Consider the following 17,082-nt stretch of genomic DNA (forward strand, 5'->3'; position numbering starts at 1 on the left):
TCTCACGGTCTATTACTGTGAGGACTTCTAAGACATTTTTGAGGGGATTAAAGGTTAACATGCAAAGACCCGTAAGTATAGTTGGAAGCTATGTCCCCAAGCAGGATATATAAAAGGGAATGTGTAGAAAAGACTTTTAAGAGCGCTGGAACGCTCAAGACATTGAGATTTTGCATTCTTTTTATGAACTTTTGAATTTGGCATTTTAAGTTCAAATTGAGCACTTACTACTCATAAGACAAGTCATATGTCCCAAAGAATCGACTCATACCTGCTATTATGCTCCAGAGTTGACAATCTTCTCATTTTCTGTCTTGCACAAGTAGCTTCGGGAGATGTGCACGTGTGTGATTAACTTGCTTTCAAATTTTCAATAAAAAGAGTAGGTTAAATCTCAAGGCACACAACTCACTTACCATCTCAAATGTTTTGAGAAGATTTGGTTACTTGGGATTGGATCAAAAATCTTTTTTTTTAATGTAATGCAAAAATTTAGATGCAAAATGAAAAAGTATAATAAAAATAAAGTAGAAAGATTTTTTTTCTTTTTTTGAATTCTTTTTTCTAAAAATGACAAAGAATATATATATATATATATATATATATATATATATATATATATATATATATATATATATATATATATATATATATATATATATATATATATATATATATATATAGTTTTAGGCTTTATGAAAAAACAAAAAACCTTAAAAATTCTAAAAATATATAAAATAAATAATTAGAGATCGCAAATCTTTTTTTACTTTATATTTTGTAAAACCGCACCTTTTTATATAAATTCGTTGAAATATTTTTTGAAAAAAAAACCAAAACAATAAAAAAAATTGACTTTTTATTTGTTCAGTAAATTTATAAAAAAAAAAAAGATGAAATTTATAAGAATATTAAGTAAAAAAAGATTTGTGATCTCTAAGTATTTTTTATGCATTTTTTTTAATGATTTTTAAGGTTTTTTTAGAGTTTTTTTTTTGTTTTCCATATAAACCTTCCATATATATATATATATATATATATATATATATATATATATATATATATATATATATATATATATATATATACATATGTTCAGGTTCATTTGAGACCATTCTAATTTTGTGAGACCGTGAAACCAAATCTAAAAATAATTTTCAAATGCAAAATAAATGGAAAAATCCAAAAATTCTTTTTTTAAATATTATTTTCGGAACTTGAATTAACTTTAAAAAATTAAAAAAAAAAATAAAAAAATAAAAAAAAATCCAGTTTTTTTTTTTGAAAAATACGTGAATTATTCTAAATATAATATTACACTGAGATATTCTAAAAAATAATAATAAAATTCAAAATAAATAGAAAAATCTAAAAATTCTTTTTTTAAATATTATTTTCAGAACTTAAATTAACTAAAAAAATAAAAAAAATAAAAAAAATAAAAAAAATAAAAAAAAATCCTATTTTTTTTGAAAAATACATGAAATATTCTAAATAAAATATTACACTGTACATATATTCTAAAAGTAATTTTAAAATGCAAAATAAATGGAAAAATCAAAAAGTTCTTTTTTAAATATTATTTTCGGAACTTAAATTAACTAAAAAAAATTATAAAAAAATAAAAATAAATAAAAAAATGCTTCTCACGGTCTGATAAAATTAGATCGTCTCACATGAACCTAACGCTATATATATATATATATATATATATATATATTAGCAAATAATAATAATAAAATATATATAAGTCACCAGTCCATTTACGGTTATGGCCCATGGGCTCATATTTTGAGGCGAAAATCTCAAATTAAAGATCTATAAATCCTCCGAATATAGTAACGGTCTCAATTCAATCTCCCTCCTTCCCTCCAAATCTGGTAATTGGTTCCCTTCGATTTCATTCTTGATTACGTTGCGATCTCCAAATAAAGGAACATCGAAGAAATATGGATGATATCGGCAAGGACCACACTTCATTACTATCAATCGATCCCAATTCTCCATTCCAAGGTACTCGATTTGATCCAAACACTTCAGTTTTTTTCTTTTCTATTCTTTTTTTTTTCTCCGATTAATTGAGTTCATCACAGAATCAACTTGGTTTTGATATGTTGGGATTTTGAAGTTTGTATGTTATTATTGGTTATTAAATTCACTGAAATCTTCATGTTCTTAAGGAAACTATGTGAAGAAATTAAGTGCAGAAAAGGATTTCAAGTTGAAAAGGACCCATCAGAAACGATTGGCCAATGAACATTTTATGACTACCACGACATCATTAGCTTCTAAAATTCATGTTCCGAAAACGGAAAAAATGACGGAAAGAAACAAAATCCAAACCCTAGATGTCGAAAGACAACCCTGTTTACCAAGATCGTTTAGTTTCGATTCCAAGGATTCAAGAATGGGCGTTGATCCCCATGATGATATTCAGGCACCATTGAAGCCTTATGACCCCGTCAAGAATTATCTTTCTCCAAGGCCTAGATACTTGAAGTTCAACCCAGATAGGCATCGTGAAATATCTGCTCGTCAGAAAAATGTTTCTAGGGTTAGAAGAAGTGCCTCTTATGATGATACTGAAATGCATTTTCCCAAAGAAAAGTTTGAGTCGAGTGTTTCTTCACCAGAAGAGTCTGTTGAAGAAGAAACTGGCATAATTGCCCACGAAGTCGAAGAAGAAGAAGAAAAGGAAAGAGTATTTGGATGGAATTCGAAGGTTTTTGTTCAATACTTGATTGTGATAATTGTTTTGATCTTAACTACCATTGCCATAATTTGTATGAACTCCCCAAACCTTTCACCTGCTAGAGAAGCCATACGGGGTTTTATGAATCTTAACTACTGTAGCGTCTTCAGAAGGACTGTTGGTTTTGACTTTTCAGAAGTGGGAAAATTGAGTAAGAGAGAGGTTGATGTTGATGCTGATGTTAATGTCAATCATGATGATATATGGAAAAAGGATGTTGTTGATGATGATAACATGCACTCCAACCAGTTGGAAGCATACAAAACTGAAGAAATGGAAGAGATACAACAAAACTGTATGATTAACGAATATCATGATGAAGAAATATGGAGCAACAACGACACTGGGCAGTTTCAAGATTCCATTGAAAAGAAAGAAGATATTTCTTATGAAGTAACAAGTGAAGCAATTTACAGTGGCTTTGATCGAGGTGAAACAAGTGAAGTTTTAGAAACGATGGTAGAGGAGGATATTGGAAAAGAAGATGGTAACAGTAACAACAATGGCGTGAATGAAAATATTTTGATCAAATTGTCAAGATTCGATCTTTATTTTGCAGCTTTCGTTGGGGTTTGTGTACTCGTTCTTCTGGCAACTTTGAGTATCATATATTATTCAAAGAAGTCGGAGATTTCATCTTTTGTAAAGTACTACAAGGCAACACATGCGGGATCTTTAATCGACTCTGATGCAGTTTCTTCCAGTGAGGCAAAATCCTCTTACATGGAATTCTCTAACGATTCACCTTCTTATGGAAGCTTTACAGTTGAGAAGAAGATTGTTAAGAAAAAGGTGAATACTTTTATATTTAATTTAATGTTTGATTGATTATGTTCATAGATTCTAATTAACATGTTTGGTATTTGAACAGAAAAGCAAAAAACCGGAGGTGATGCTGTCCCCGGTGAGGCGATCAAGCAGAATACACAATCGATCCATCACGTCTCCATGAAAACCTCCATTTGTGGATTTGTTTGATGCACAAATTACTCGAAATGAACATCATTTTATGTTTCATGTAAAGTCTTGTTTTGCTTCTTTTTATCATATGCATAACATAATAGATGAAAAAAGGAGTTGGTTTAACTGTAATCATCTATCTTTATTCCTTGGATTGGTGTTTAGTTTCTAGTATATTTGATAATAAATTTAACCAATGCCTCATTTGTGACTTTTTTATTTATTTATTATTATTATTATAATTTTGTGATATGCATCGCACATTCGCACTCAGTCACGATTCAAGACGGTTTCGAAGCTAAGGGAGAGATATATATCCATTGGTTTTGTTTTGCTATTATTTGGATATCGAGCCAAGTCAGAAATTTGAATTTATCTTGTTAACCATCTTCTCTAATTTTGGGATTTAAAAATATTTATATTGGTTTAATACCAAACAAAAAAAATGCCTAAGGCTGGTGTCATGAAAGAATTACCGGCGGATGCTGACATGGTGTTTTTACCGGCGGTAAACAATACATCGGAGCCCTATATTCATTGTCTTAATAACATCGCCGGTAGCTTTCCACCGGTGGTGAAATTTGAAATAAATGAATGTTTGTGACCATTGGACAGATTTGGACGTCGGCAAACGACTCTTTGCATTTTTTTTTAAATGAATTTACCGCTATATATACATATTTACCATTCATTTTAATTCCCGCACAGAATCAAAATGTCTTCCAATAATCTCAATTCTTCAAACCAAAATGCTTTCAACTCATTTGCATTCTTAATTTATGATCTGACATCACCACCACCTTACCGGTCACAAGAAAGGGCCAGTTGACGGTAGCTTTCCACCGGTGGAATTAGCAAAGGCATGAGTCGACATATCCGGAGACAGTAACACGAGAAAGGGCCAATAGTGCGATCAATTTTGGTTTTGTGTTACGGTGCGGTTTTGTAAGGGTATTGGCCGAGATCCATATTACTGGATGTCCGACCAATGTAACTAGAAATTGAATCTTATAAACAAACTCGTGACGTATTGGAACGAAATTTACACAAACTTTCAAAAGCAATATGTTAGGGGAGAAAGTGAGGTGGGTTTGTTAAAAAAACGCATGCGAAATTCCAAGATGACATGCTAAAGCCTTTTAAGTTCATTCATATGTGAGAAGTTGTCAAAAGAAGTGTTATGTGGAAGGATCTTGCAACACATGAAGACTTTGCTAATCCGCCTAAAAGAAACCGAAGATCTTCGTATTCGAGTTCACAACAAATGTCATTGGATGTTCACATAGGTATTGATCTTAATGATGATAACGACGATGTCGAAGAAATATGCCTACATCAAGGGATAAAGCAAAAGCTCGTGCGAAAGAAAAAAAAAAGCGACATCTTCAAATTCTTCGGTCGGAACTGAGAGGTCAACTAGATTGGTGAAAATGATAGCACAAATAACACAATTGAATACAACTTTGGAGAAACATATGGTTGAAACCATCTAACTCACACAATATTCATTGTTAATAAAAGATGTAAGGCACCTCGACCCAAAGATCAGGAGGTGACTAAGACGGTGAACGCTTTGCTTCAAAAAAAATATAATTTAAAACGCAAATGAAATTTCAATGTTTTTTTTTTCTAGGTTTTTCAATGTAATATGTAATTTCATGTTATTTTTATTTTTTAGGATTTCTAAAATGTAATTTTCAATTTCATGTAATTTTAATTTTGGATTTCTAAAATATAATTTTTAATTTTATATTATTTTTAACTTTATTGAAATTAAAAAAAAAAAAAAAAAGTCATAGGTAAATCATCACCACACCCATAATTCATAGGTAAAGATTGTAAAAAATTTAAAAATTGATGTGATGTCTATATGACATAATTTTATAAAAACGTCTCTTAAGCGAGTTTGTAAAATAGTTATATTTGATAGTGGACGGTGCTCTCTTTCATGAAATATTAGAAATAGTATCTTCGTAATAAAAGTTAGAAAGTTCTATGTCTTTCACAAAGTCACTATAAATGGTCAGGTATAATAATGCATATACATTAATTGTCTTCATATTTCAAAAAAGCACAAAATTAGTCCTTATGTTTAACAAAATTATAAAAATAGTCCCCACTAAATAGCAAAGCTACATAAATGTTCCATGTGTTTTACAAAATTACAGAAATAATAACTATCTAATTGCAAAACGATAGAAATGGTTAATAAGCACAAAATTTGTCCTTATGTTTAACGAAATTACAAAAATAGTCCCCACTAAATAGCAAAGCTACATAAATGTTCCATGTGTTTTACAAAATTACAGAAATAATAACTATCTAATTGCAAAACGATAGAAATGATTAATATATTTCACAAAATTATAAAAATAGTTCTTATCTAATAGCGAAATTATAAACATACTGCTCATGTTTTAGAAAAATTTCAAAAATAAATCATATATATATATATATATATATATATATATATATATATATATATATATATATATATATACATATATATATATATAGAGAGAGAGAGAGATAGAGAGAGATAACTTATGTTGAGAACAATAAAAAGGTTGAGAACGTAAGAACTGATCACAACAATTTAATTAATTAGATTTGGGGCTAATACCTAGGAGTTATTTATGTCATCTTAAAATGAAATATATCAAAATGTAAATTATTAATTTCAAATTTGTTGTATTCCTAAAAATTAGCTTACAATTCACACAAAATTTGTTTCTCTCACCTCTCGTTCCTCTGTATCTTTCTCTCTCAAGGGCTTGATTCGTTCAAAAACAAAAACAAATTCTACGGCTTCATCATCTACACATCGGCAGACCACCTTCTACCTTATTCTATCTCGTTGCCTCAACTTCCTATCCCTTCATCCATCCACCATTGAGCTTTCTCTTCACTCCATCATCTTGCTTGCTGCCTTCCTACATATCCCAATTTTCAAATCTAACAGATTTACGTTTCCGATTAGTATCCATTAGAACTCTAATTGTCGGCTTCACTACCTACTATCATCATCACCATCGCAACACCACCACCATCTTCACACACACTCCAAATCAATTTAGGAGACATTTGTAATTCTTAATTTTGTTGTTGATTGCATTTTTTTTCTTTTATCCACGACGAGTTAAAGAATAGATTTAAAGGTCTCCACCCAAGGTGTGTATGTTCTTATTAGTTTTTCATCATATTAGGCTCCTCTTTTGGATTTGGCATTCATTTTCCGTTGTGAGGGGTTGTTCTAGGACGTATGTGAGGTGGGTGCACACAAGGTGTTTGTGGATATGTCCCTTAGCTTTAAATTTACATTTAGGTGAAAAATTCAAGTAAAAAATAGTTGAGTGGAGAGCGATCACGTAAATCAAAAGAATGTCATCAGTGTTTGTTTGGTATTTTGCTGATTCATGATTTAAGCGCATCCAATATACATTACCGAGCCGACAATCACCACATCTACTATCGTCTAACACAACCATTACCAAGCATCATCTCACCTACCTTTTCAAGCCATCGTCATTGAAAAAAACTCACCATCACCACGCTTTACACCACCTGTCGTCATCTCATCACCACCATTGTGACCCAACTTCATCACCACATCACTCCTAAATCACCCGAGGGTTGTACTCTCTATTACCCTTCTATATAGTTTTTTGATTTTTATTTAATTTATTTTATTTAGCAATAAAATTGAAACAGGTGTTGCAAACATTTCCACGGATTGTAAGACTCATAAGGTTGCAGTGAAGGGAGACCCAAGTAAGCAGATACATTGAAGCTTCTATCTTGGATTGTAAGACTCGTAAGGATTATACTCTCTTTTACATTTTATCTAGTTTCTTTTTCTAGGTGTATTTTGTTACTTCTAATTTTTTGGTTAGGCTTTTATTACTTGTTAGGCCTTTAGTAGTTTCATTTCCATCTTATTCGTAGGTTGTTGGTTCCGTTCTTAAGTTGTTCGATCTTGCAGTCGTTGTGGTGATGGTGATGATTTGGTGCTTTGCTTTTGGAGCTTGGTTTGAAATAGACCATTTTGCCCCTATTTTTCTTCCTTTTGTATTTTATGCCTTCAAAGTAGGATGCGTTGTTGGTTCCTTCCAGTTTGTTCATTGTTTTATGGTCCTTCTTAGGTTCTGTTTTGTTTTCTTTGACTTTGTTGTTTTATTTTGTTTTCTTTGACTTTGTTGTTGTATTATGTTTCCTCAGCTCCTAGATAGCTTTCTCTTTGTATTTATACATGGCTTTGTCGTTAAAAAAAAATAATACAAAATAGGTATTTTTATATTTAAGCAATTTGTTTTAAAATTGTGGAAGATAATTTGTGATGTAATTTTAGTTATAATCATAAATGATTACATCGTGAATTTAGAATACTTACCGGTGATATTTTTGTTATAATCATTAATTATTTCATAACGAATTTGAAATAATGCTAATCATTAGTGAATATTTCATTTTTTTTTTCTAAACTTTGAACTTATCAAGCTATTTATGTGTATCTCATGATATACTTGTAGCTTTTTTATTATCTCAAATTTCTTTTGGTGTTTATATTTTGAAGAAAATAATATGTTGAACTCAATTCTTTATTGTTACAGGTTGAAGTTGGTAATTTGAGAAAAAAAACAAAGACAACATCATCTCTATTGGAAGGGACGAAAAACATGTTTTATTCATTTGTAACTACAATTGTATGAATACGCTCCATTTCAAATGTATTATAACAAAAAAATCAATTGTAGTCATGTATAAATACAAGATTTCAATTTTGAAAGTAATTTTAATCATTTATAAAAATAACATTCTCAATATAAATGTATGAATTCAATTTTTAGTATAATCATTTATGAATATAACCATATAAATATGTGAATCCAGCTTTCGACATATTTATTTACTAGGTATGAGACCCGTATACTACACGGGTTTATTAAAAATAAAAATTTAATATCAATAATTAAACATTAAATATTTTATAAAATAATATTTTTACATAACATAATGTAATCTTTAGGAACATTTATGAGAATTTATTATCAAACTAATAGAATGATTATTTTTCCTTATAAAACTTATTAGAATTTTATGGAAATTTATTTAAAAAAAATGGAAATTCCCAAAACATGACAAGTGGAAAATAATAATTCTAAAACTCTCACAAAATTACATGTGACAAAACTCTTGAGAATTTAACAAATGGGTAATAACCCTTCATTTATTAAAGATGATGAATATTTAAATCGTTGAATTCATTTATTAATGAATAAAAATCCATTTATCATATGTATGTTATCCAAAAGTAGGTTTTGCTAATATATGGAAAAAAAATCCAACTAATTTATTTATAGCAAGATTTAAATCTTAACAGATAGAAAAAAAAGACATCAGATTCTTGTATTTTAAATGAATTTCATTCAATTTTATTGATTTATATTAATTAAAAATGTAATTCTTCTTGAAAAAAGGTTGAATAAATAACTGCAACATTATACGAAACTATCATTTAAAGAAGTTGACCATTTCATTAATGTAAATATAAAATTCATGTATTGCTCCTTGGAATATAATTGGTCTACAATCGTTCTCATGTTCTTAACCTTTGACGTTCTCAATATAACTTCTCCATATATATATATATATACATATATATATATATATATATATATATATATATATATGGTTGGAAAGTAAGAACCGTAAAGGTGTTTATATATATATATATATATATATATATATATATATATATATATATATATATATATATATATATATATATATATGTGTGTGTGTGTGTGTGTGTTGAAATGTGATTTTTTTAATTTTTATTTTGAGAACAATTTTACAACAAAAAAAGTGATATATCCCAAACTTTCTCTTTCTCTTTCTAAATCTTTGTCCTGTAAAATATGGAGTTTGGACCATCGAGATAATCACCGGAACGCCGCAGGAACCACGATAACGTTGTCGGAACCACCAAACAGTCGCCTCTTCATTTTCTTCGGATCTACTTCTTCGCCTCCTCCATTTGCCTCCACCCATCGGAAATCACCTCCTCCACATCTCTTCTTCCTGAATCATTGTCGGATCTCGTTTCACCGACAATAAGATCTTGTTTCTCGATTTTGTTTCACCTGCCAAAGGATCTCGTTTCACGATCTTTTTTCACCAACCACGAGATCTGGTTCTAGATCTTGAATCATAACCCTTCGAGCTCTGGCACCTGCTCACCGAGAAAGGCATTTTCATCTTCAACCTTCACTCTCAGCTTGGCTCCAGATCTCGTTTCAGTGGCTATTGTCATCGCGGTGATAGAGGTTTCCTGATCTACTTTTTCCGATCACTATCGACGTTGACATAGACAGAGATCCGGTTTGCTTTCCTTCATGTTTCCTTCATTATTTCTTATAACTTTTCTTTAATGGAATGTGGCATGGACGGTGACATTTATGGCCGGCTTCGGTATCACCACAATTAGTTTGAAAAAACTAAGGGTGTGTTTGGTTGTGGAAAATTGTTTTTATTTTTTAAGAAAATGTTTTTAGAAAATAGAGTTGAGTTTTCGTTTTCAATTTTCAATGAAAATTTTAAAAATCGCGTTTGGTTGAAAGCGGCGAGTTTTCATTTACCATCTTAGAAATTTGAAAAACTTTGGAAAACTGTAAAAATCACTTTTTTAATTACATACAATTTGGAAAACTGAAAATTTTCATTTTCTTGGAAAATTTTGAAAAACTGAACGAACTAAACGTGTTTCCAATTTTCCTAGAAAACTGAAAAAATTTCCATAACCAAACGCACCCTAACTTTTCATTAATTGGTAAAGCTTGTAATTAATTATATATTTGAACAAAAGGTTTTGAAAATTACGTAATGTCGATATTGATATCTTTGACAAATTATAATGAAACTAACTGTTATGATAATTTAAGATAAAATGACTAAAAAAATAATTCAAACACATATGCAAATTAGTTATTTCACCACCATCATTTCTTGTTGCATAATGTCTTATGTGTCTCATGATATGTATTTTTTCGATTAAGTGATGAAGAATCGAAACAAATTTCTGATATAATTTGTTTTGAATTAAATCAAAGAATTCAATAGGATCGGTAGAGAATTTTAATGGTCAAAATTTATCTTTGACTGGTTAATGGTATATTTGTATCATATTTTTCTTATCAACATGATTTTGTTTTAATGGGAGGAAAAATTTATTGAATTTTTATTAACCCTCTTCATAGTTTTAGAAATTGCGTTTTGCATTTCGATTTTGAAATAAATTTCTGATTTGACATGTGTGATAATTTTTGTGTGGTTTTGATGGTTTGATTGTTCCGATAACTTCCAAACGTTTTTAGATAGATTTTGTAGCTTCGATTATAATATGATTCGCAAACCCTTTCGCTGTTACAAAAATCTGATAATTTTTTTTCGCATGAGAATAACGAATGAACTTTAAGAAAAATATGATTAAATTCCTTTAAAAATTTTACGTATTATGTTTTACAATTTTCAAGTTGAAGAACATGATAACAAAGTTCAATCATATTAGATAAAATACATGTCATCACATATGATTAAATACATAAAATCACATTTGATTAATTATACAAAAACAACTATTGAATTGAGAACGTAAAAATTAATCTTGTCCACATAAATCACATGCTATTACATATGTATAATCATATGTGACTAAATACATGCGAAAAATTATTAAATCAAGAATGCTAAAACAAATATTGTCCACATAAATCAAATATGATTAAATATATATAATCACATGTGACTAAATACATGTGAACAATATCGTCCACATAAATCGTATGTGATTAAATACGTACAATCACATGTGATTATATATATATATATATATATATATATATATATATATATATATATATATATATATATATATATATATATATATATATATATATATATAATCACATATGATGTATGTGTGCAATATTTATTCTCACATTCTCGATTCAATAGTTGTTCTCGTCTATTTAATCACATATAATTATATACACGAAAACAATTATTGTACCAAAAACGCAAAAAAAAAAAAAATCACATTAATCATATGTGATTAAATATATATAATTAGATATGATTAAAGACATGAGACAAACTATTGAATGGAAAACACAAAAACGAATCTTGTCTATATAAATCATATGTGATTGAATACATATAATCACATATGATTACTTACAAGCATAACTATTGAATCTAGAGCACAAAAATGAAATTTATCGACATAAATGATATGTATATATATACGTATAACCATATGTGATTATATGTATCTAACCATATATAATATATGTGGACAAGTTTAATTTTCGCGTTCTTGATTTAATAGTTGTTCTTGTCTTTAATCATATGTGATTATATGTGTCTAATCACATATAATTTATATGCACACGACTCGTTTTTTGCTTTCTCGATTCAATACTTTTTCTCGTGCATTTAATCACTTGTGATTTATGTGTACAAGATTTGTTTTTGCGTTTTGATTCAAAAGTTTTTCTTTGTCTACATTAATCATATTTGATTAAATAAATATAATCACATGTGATTTAATACATGAGAAAAGCTATTGATTAAAAAAAAATGAATCATGTCTATATAAATCATATGTGATTATATACATGAGAAAAGTTCTTGCTTGTGGATCTGAGTTCTAATCTAGTTGGTGTATCCTCCAGAGGTATCAAGTTGGAAACTTGCTCATTGTTATGATAGTTTTGGTTTTGGGTCCATTTTTAGGGTTTTATGTCCCAAGATTGGAACTTTGTGAGTTTAGTGAATTCTAGAGCAAATCTCATGTCCATTTAAGTGTATTGGGTTGCCTTGATTCATAAAAATGAGAGCTTGGTCATCTAGATCTTTCCATGCATGTGTTAAGATGATAAAGAGAGTCTTAATGGTTATTTTTGGAAATTGAGTCTTATTAAGACATGCAAACTGATAAAGTCACCAACTTTATCAGTTAAGAGCTTGAAGCGAAGCTTCCTTGAGGTTTGGATCCTTAGGACTGAATTGGTTAAATTGAAAATATAGTCTTTAGATCTGAGCAGTACGCCCCGTGTAAGTCCCAGTACGCCCCGTGTACTGGTCTGGTTTCCCCGATTAGGAGTCGCATGTACGCTGAGCGTACCAGGGGAGGTACACCCGCGTCGTCTTGTTGTGGGCTTGCTGCGTTTTGGCTTCGCATCCTTGGGCTATTTTGTTGGACATGTTGTTGGGCCTCTAGGTCATCATGGAGTATTGTTGGACTATGAGAAGCTTTGGGCTTAGGACAAGGCACATATGGGGTTGGGCCCAATTTGGAAAGTTAGGTTGTTAGTGGACCTATGTGAACCTTTTTGGTCTTGGGCCTTGGTGGGCCCAATGAGTTGGGTCAGTGGTAGGCCTGGTTAGTCGGGTCATGCTTGGGCTTAGTGTTGGGGTGTAGCCTTGCATAGTTTTTTTTATTATGGTGTCGGGTTGTTTTGGCCTGTTCAAGAGCCAGTACGCAGTAGCTGCGGCAGTGTAGGATTTCGTGTGTAGTGGTTGAGGTGAGTCTTCTCACTATACCTTACTTATGTTGGAATGCATGAGTGAACGAAGGGTCTTATTTGTGTTATTGACCCAGGGTCTTCTTTGTGTTATCGACCAGACGGTCTTATTTGTGCTATTGACCTGAGGGTCTCTATTGGAGGGTCTTAATTATATTATTGATTAGAGAGTCTTACTTTTATTACTGACTATAGGTTCTTATCTGTGTTATATGTTATTATCCATTCTTTCTTTGTGACTCATGTTGTTATGTTATTCTGTATATATATGTTAAGCTATGACCGGAGGATCTTATTCATGTTATTGACTAGAGGGTCCTATTTGCTTATACTGAGATATGTGTTATTGTGCATTCTGTCTTCGTGATTTTGTGTTGTTACATTATCATGTGCATATAATGAGTTATGACCGGAGGGTCCACACCGAGCCGTGAGACCGAAGGGTCTTCACTGAGACACATAACTGGAGGGTCCATACCAAGCTGTGAGACCGTAGGGTCTTCACTGAGACACATGACCGGAGGGTCCTTATTGAAACATAGCCATGAGAGGCTAATTATTTGTGTAAATGGTATTTTAGGGAACTCACTAAGCTTCATGCTTACCATGTTGATTTAAATGTGTTTCAGGTACTTCTGTAGATTCCAGTAAAGTGGAGGCATGATTGTACATATCTGTCGGCTTGAATATTTGAGCATTTCAGGATACTCTAATATTCTTTTGATTATAACTTATAATTTTTGTGATGACATGAATTTATGAGTAATATATGAGAATTCTAAATGAAATTTTTTTCTTGAAATTTGAGGTGTTAAATAGATCCAGAATCCTTGCCTCATCCACAACATTTTGCTGGTAGAAAGCTTGAACCTTGCCTCGTGGTCATTTAGATCTCCATTTATGGTGCTAATTGTTTGTTTTGATCCAAATGATAGGATTCTTGGGATTTGGACGCCCCAAGTGCAGAACACTTCAGATCTAGGGTCTTGAGGGGTTTTCATGGCATAAAGGTGCCAACTTTAAGACCAAGGAAGTCCCATGTAACCTTTAGAACATCATCTTGGTCTTTTGAAGCTTCTAATGGCCATGCATGAGGATAAAGCTTAAGACTTTACATGATCGTTTAGTCCTTAGAGTCCAGATCTATGACCTCATGGTCTATCTTGTAGCTTTGGTTGTTTTTGGATCAAGACCTTGCCCTTTTTAGGTTAGGGTTAGAGCATATTTCTTCTAGAGTGAGTTTTAATGGGTAAAGTTGGAATCTTTACCCTCCTAGATGTATTTTCGACCTAGATCTAGAATATGGGAATTAGTATTGAAGAATAATGGCTTAATGCATTAAGAAGGGTTAGCAGACTGAAGAACTCAACGAGTTCATAGAGGACCTCGAGGAATTTGAACTGAAGTGTCTCAATTATGTTAAAAAGGAAGAACTTGGCGAGTTGGAGGAAATCTCGATGAGTTACATCATGATTTCACGATTTTGTGATTCATGGGAACTTGGCTAGTTGAAGGGAAAACTCGACGAGTTGAGTCAACTCGGAGCGTTAACTTTGACTTTGACCTAGATTAACTTTGACCATAGTTGACCTTAAGGGGTTATGGGTATAAAAATGGTATCTAAGCGGTTCTTTTGGTTTAGGGAGTAAATAGAGCTGATTCCGGGGCAGAGACCTTTCAGCTATCATCCTACATTTGAGGTGAGTTTCCTCCTGGATTGAATGAGTCTAAGGCACCAATGCCGACCCGTGTATATTATGAGTGTTGATTAGTAGCTAAGTGTGGGCAGGCACCGTATCTTAGCTTTACTTGAGTATGGATATAGAATGGATTGGCAGGTTTTGGTTATACTTGTTGTTTGTGTGATACTTATATATGTTAGCTAAGTATGGGCCGAGCCCGTATCTCACTATTAGCTGAGTGTGGGCGGGGCCCATATCTCCTAGTTAGCTGAGTGTGGGTTGGGCCCGTATCTCACTAAGTGTGGGCGGGGCCCATATCTCAAAGGGCGGTACCCGTTATCCGAGTGTGGGCAGGGCATGTATCTCCTTGAGTGTGGGTAGGGATCGTATCTCCTAGTTGCATGTTATATGTATGGTATGTGGTAGTTTGGGGGAAATTCATAAAGCTTTGTACTTACGGTTTCAATTTTAGTTTCAGGTACTTCTAGTAGCAAAGGTAAGAGCTCGGGATGACTGCATTGCACATACCATGATGTTTAGCCTGGGATGTTTGCTCTGATATATTTGACATATTTTTGGATGTGAGTATACCGTTTATGATGTTTTGAGATACTATGATTTATATTTTGATAAGATAATTTTAATAACTATGGTTTATTTACGATTTACATATATATGTATGTATATATATATATATATATATATATATATATATATATAGACACACACACACATACAGGGAGAGAGAGAGAGAGAGAGAGAGAGAGAAAGAAATTCAAATGAAAGCCTAACTTATGAACCATCTTAAAATATGTCACACCCCCAAATGGAAACGACATAAACTTTCGGGGTGGAGGACGTCATGTACAATATCACAACAATTGCATCATAGTAATCAAAGTAAACACAACCATTACATTAAGATATGAATATTTACATATGTTTGTTTCATAGATTGAGTAAATCAAAAGTATAACAAAATATATAAAAATCGTGACTCTATACGCTCAGTGTTCTCAAAATCCTGTTGAAGACTTAGGCCAGGGAGAAGGCAGAGTCTCAGGGGAGAGACCGGCAGCTGACACAGTTGATAGCTTCATTTTATTTACTTATTTTTATAGTTTATTTTAGCACATTTCATTCACAATTTAGATTATTTTCATGCATATTTTCCTTTTTATTATTTTATGACCACTTTTGGGTACTTTCGAGTTTTGTGAGCTTAATTGTTGATTTTAAGGAGACTAGCAGAGCGGGAATGTGCGGGATCTTTTGGAAGCATTTGGACTTGGAGGAAAACAAAGATTTTGGGTTTGATGGCAATGAAGGTGATGCATGGAGTGGGATTGTCAGCTATTTGAAGGGTTGGAAGAATTTTACATTAAGTTTGCGAGATGCGGGAGATTTTCAAGTATGTGGGGATTAATGATCGGGCGTTTATGAGAGCTTTGGAGGATTTGGTAAAGTCAAATTGGGCTCAAATAAAGAGAACTTGAAGAAAAATGGGCTAAAAGTTGATTACACTCGAATTGGGCCAATGGAATAGTTGTGGGGGCCCAAAACTTAAAGAAATCTCCGTCATAGTCACATGGCCCCACATACGAATCCACGTGGCCAGCGTGAGTTCCTGCAGGGGCAATTTCGGGATTCATATGGAGCTCTATATTAGGAAGGTTGGTGTGCCTCTTCAACCTTATATTTTACATCCAATTTGGAGGCATTCTCTCTGGAGTTTTGGAGCAATTTGAAGGCCAAAAAAAGCTTAAAGAACTTCATCTTTTCATCTCTTGATTCTTGTCAAATGTTTGGTACAATCTTATCTAACTTTGTTTACTTGAGTTTAGCCATGCTTAGCTAAACAAATTTTGGTTGACTTTTGTTGAATCCTTTGAACTTTTGTTGAATATTGAAGAATCCATGAACTTGTGTTTGAATCTTTATGAAAATGTTTTGTGTTTTAAAATCTTATCACTACTTTTATGTTTTTATTCATGAGTTTAAATGTGTTTGTGGTGATTAGTTGGCTAATTTCTTGAATAAGTAAAGGATCTTCAAATTAGAAAGCAACACGTGATTCTTGTGTTAGTTTTACTTCACACAATCA

General features: G+C 31.7%; 1 protein-coding gene across 1 annotated transcript; it reads left to right on the top strand.

Annotated features, from left to right (window-relative positions):
• The first annotated feature begins 1,875 nt into the window (after window positions 1-1,875).
• LOC144997484 (uncharacterized) lies at window positions 1,876-3,923 on the top strand. Its single transcript, XM_078957397.1, has 3 exons — window positions 1,876-2,013; window positions 2,181-3,544; window positions 3,624-3,923. The coding sequence occupies exons 1-3, from the start codon at window positions 1,950-1,952 to the stop codon at window positions 3,702-3,704; spliced, it is 1,509 nt and encodes a 502-aa protein (XP_078813523.1). The 5' UTR covers window positions 1,876-1,949; the 3' UTR covers window positions 3,705-3,923.
• Window positions 3,924-17,082: the final 13,159 nt, after the last annotated feature.

This window comes from Lactuca saligna, chromosome 5 (genome assembly GCF_052625555.1).
Source record: "Lactuca saligna cultivar CGN05327 chromosome 5, ASM5262555v1, whole genome shotgun sequence".
Taxonomy (NCBI): Eukaryota; Viridiplantae; Streptophyta; class Magnoliopsida; order Asterales; family Asteraceae; genus Lactuca; species Lactuca saligna.

Excerpts from the sequence above, each read along its gene's own strand:
- LOC144997484 (XM_078957397.1), top strand. The coding sequence starts at position 1,950 with ATGGATGATATCGGCAAGGACCACACTTCATTACTATCAATCGATCCC. Across the intron at positions 2,014-2,180 it reads TCCCAATTCTCCATTCCAAG|GAAACTATGTGAAGAAATTA; the intron begins GTACTCGATTTG and ends CATGTTCTTAAG. Across the intron at positions 3,545-3,623 it reads AGAAGATTGTTAAGAAAAAG|AAAAGCAAAAAACCGGAGGT; the intron begins GTGAATACTTTT and ends GTATTTGAACAG.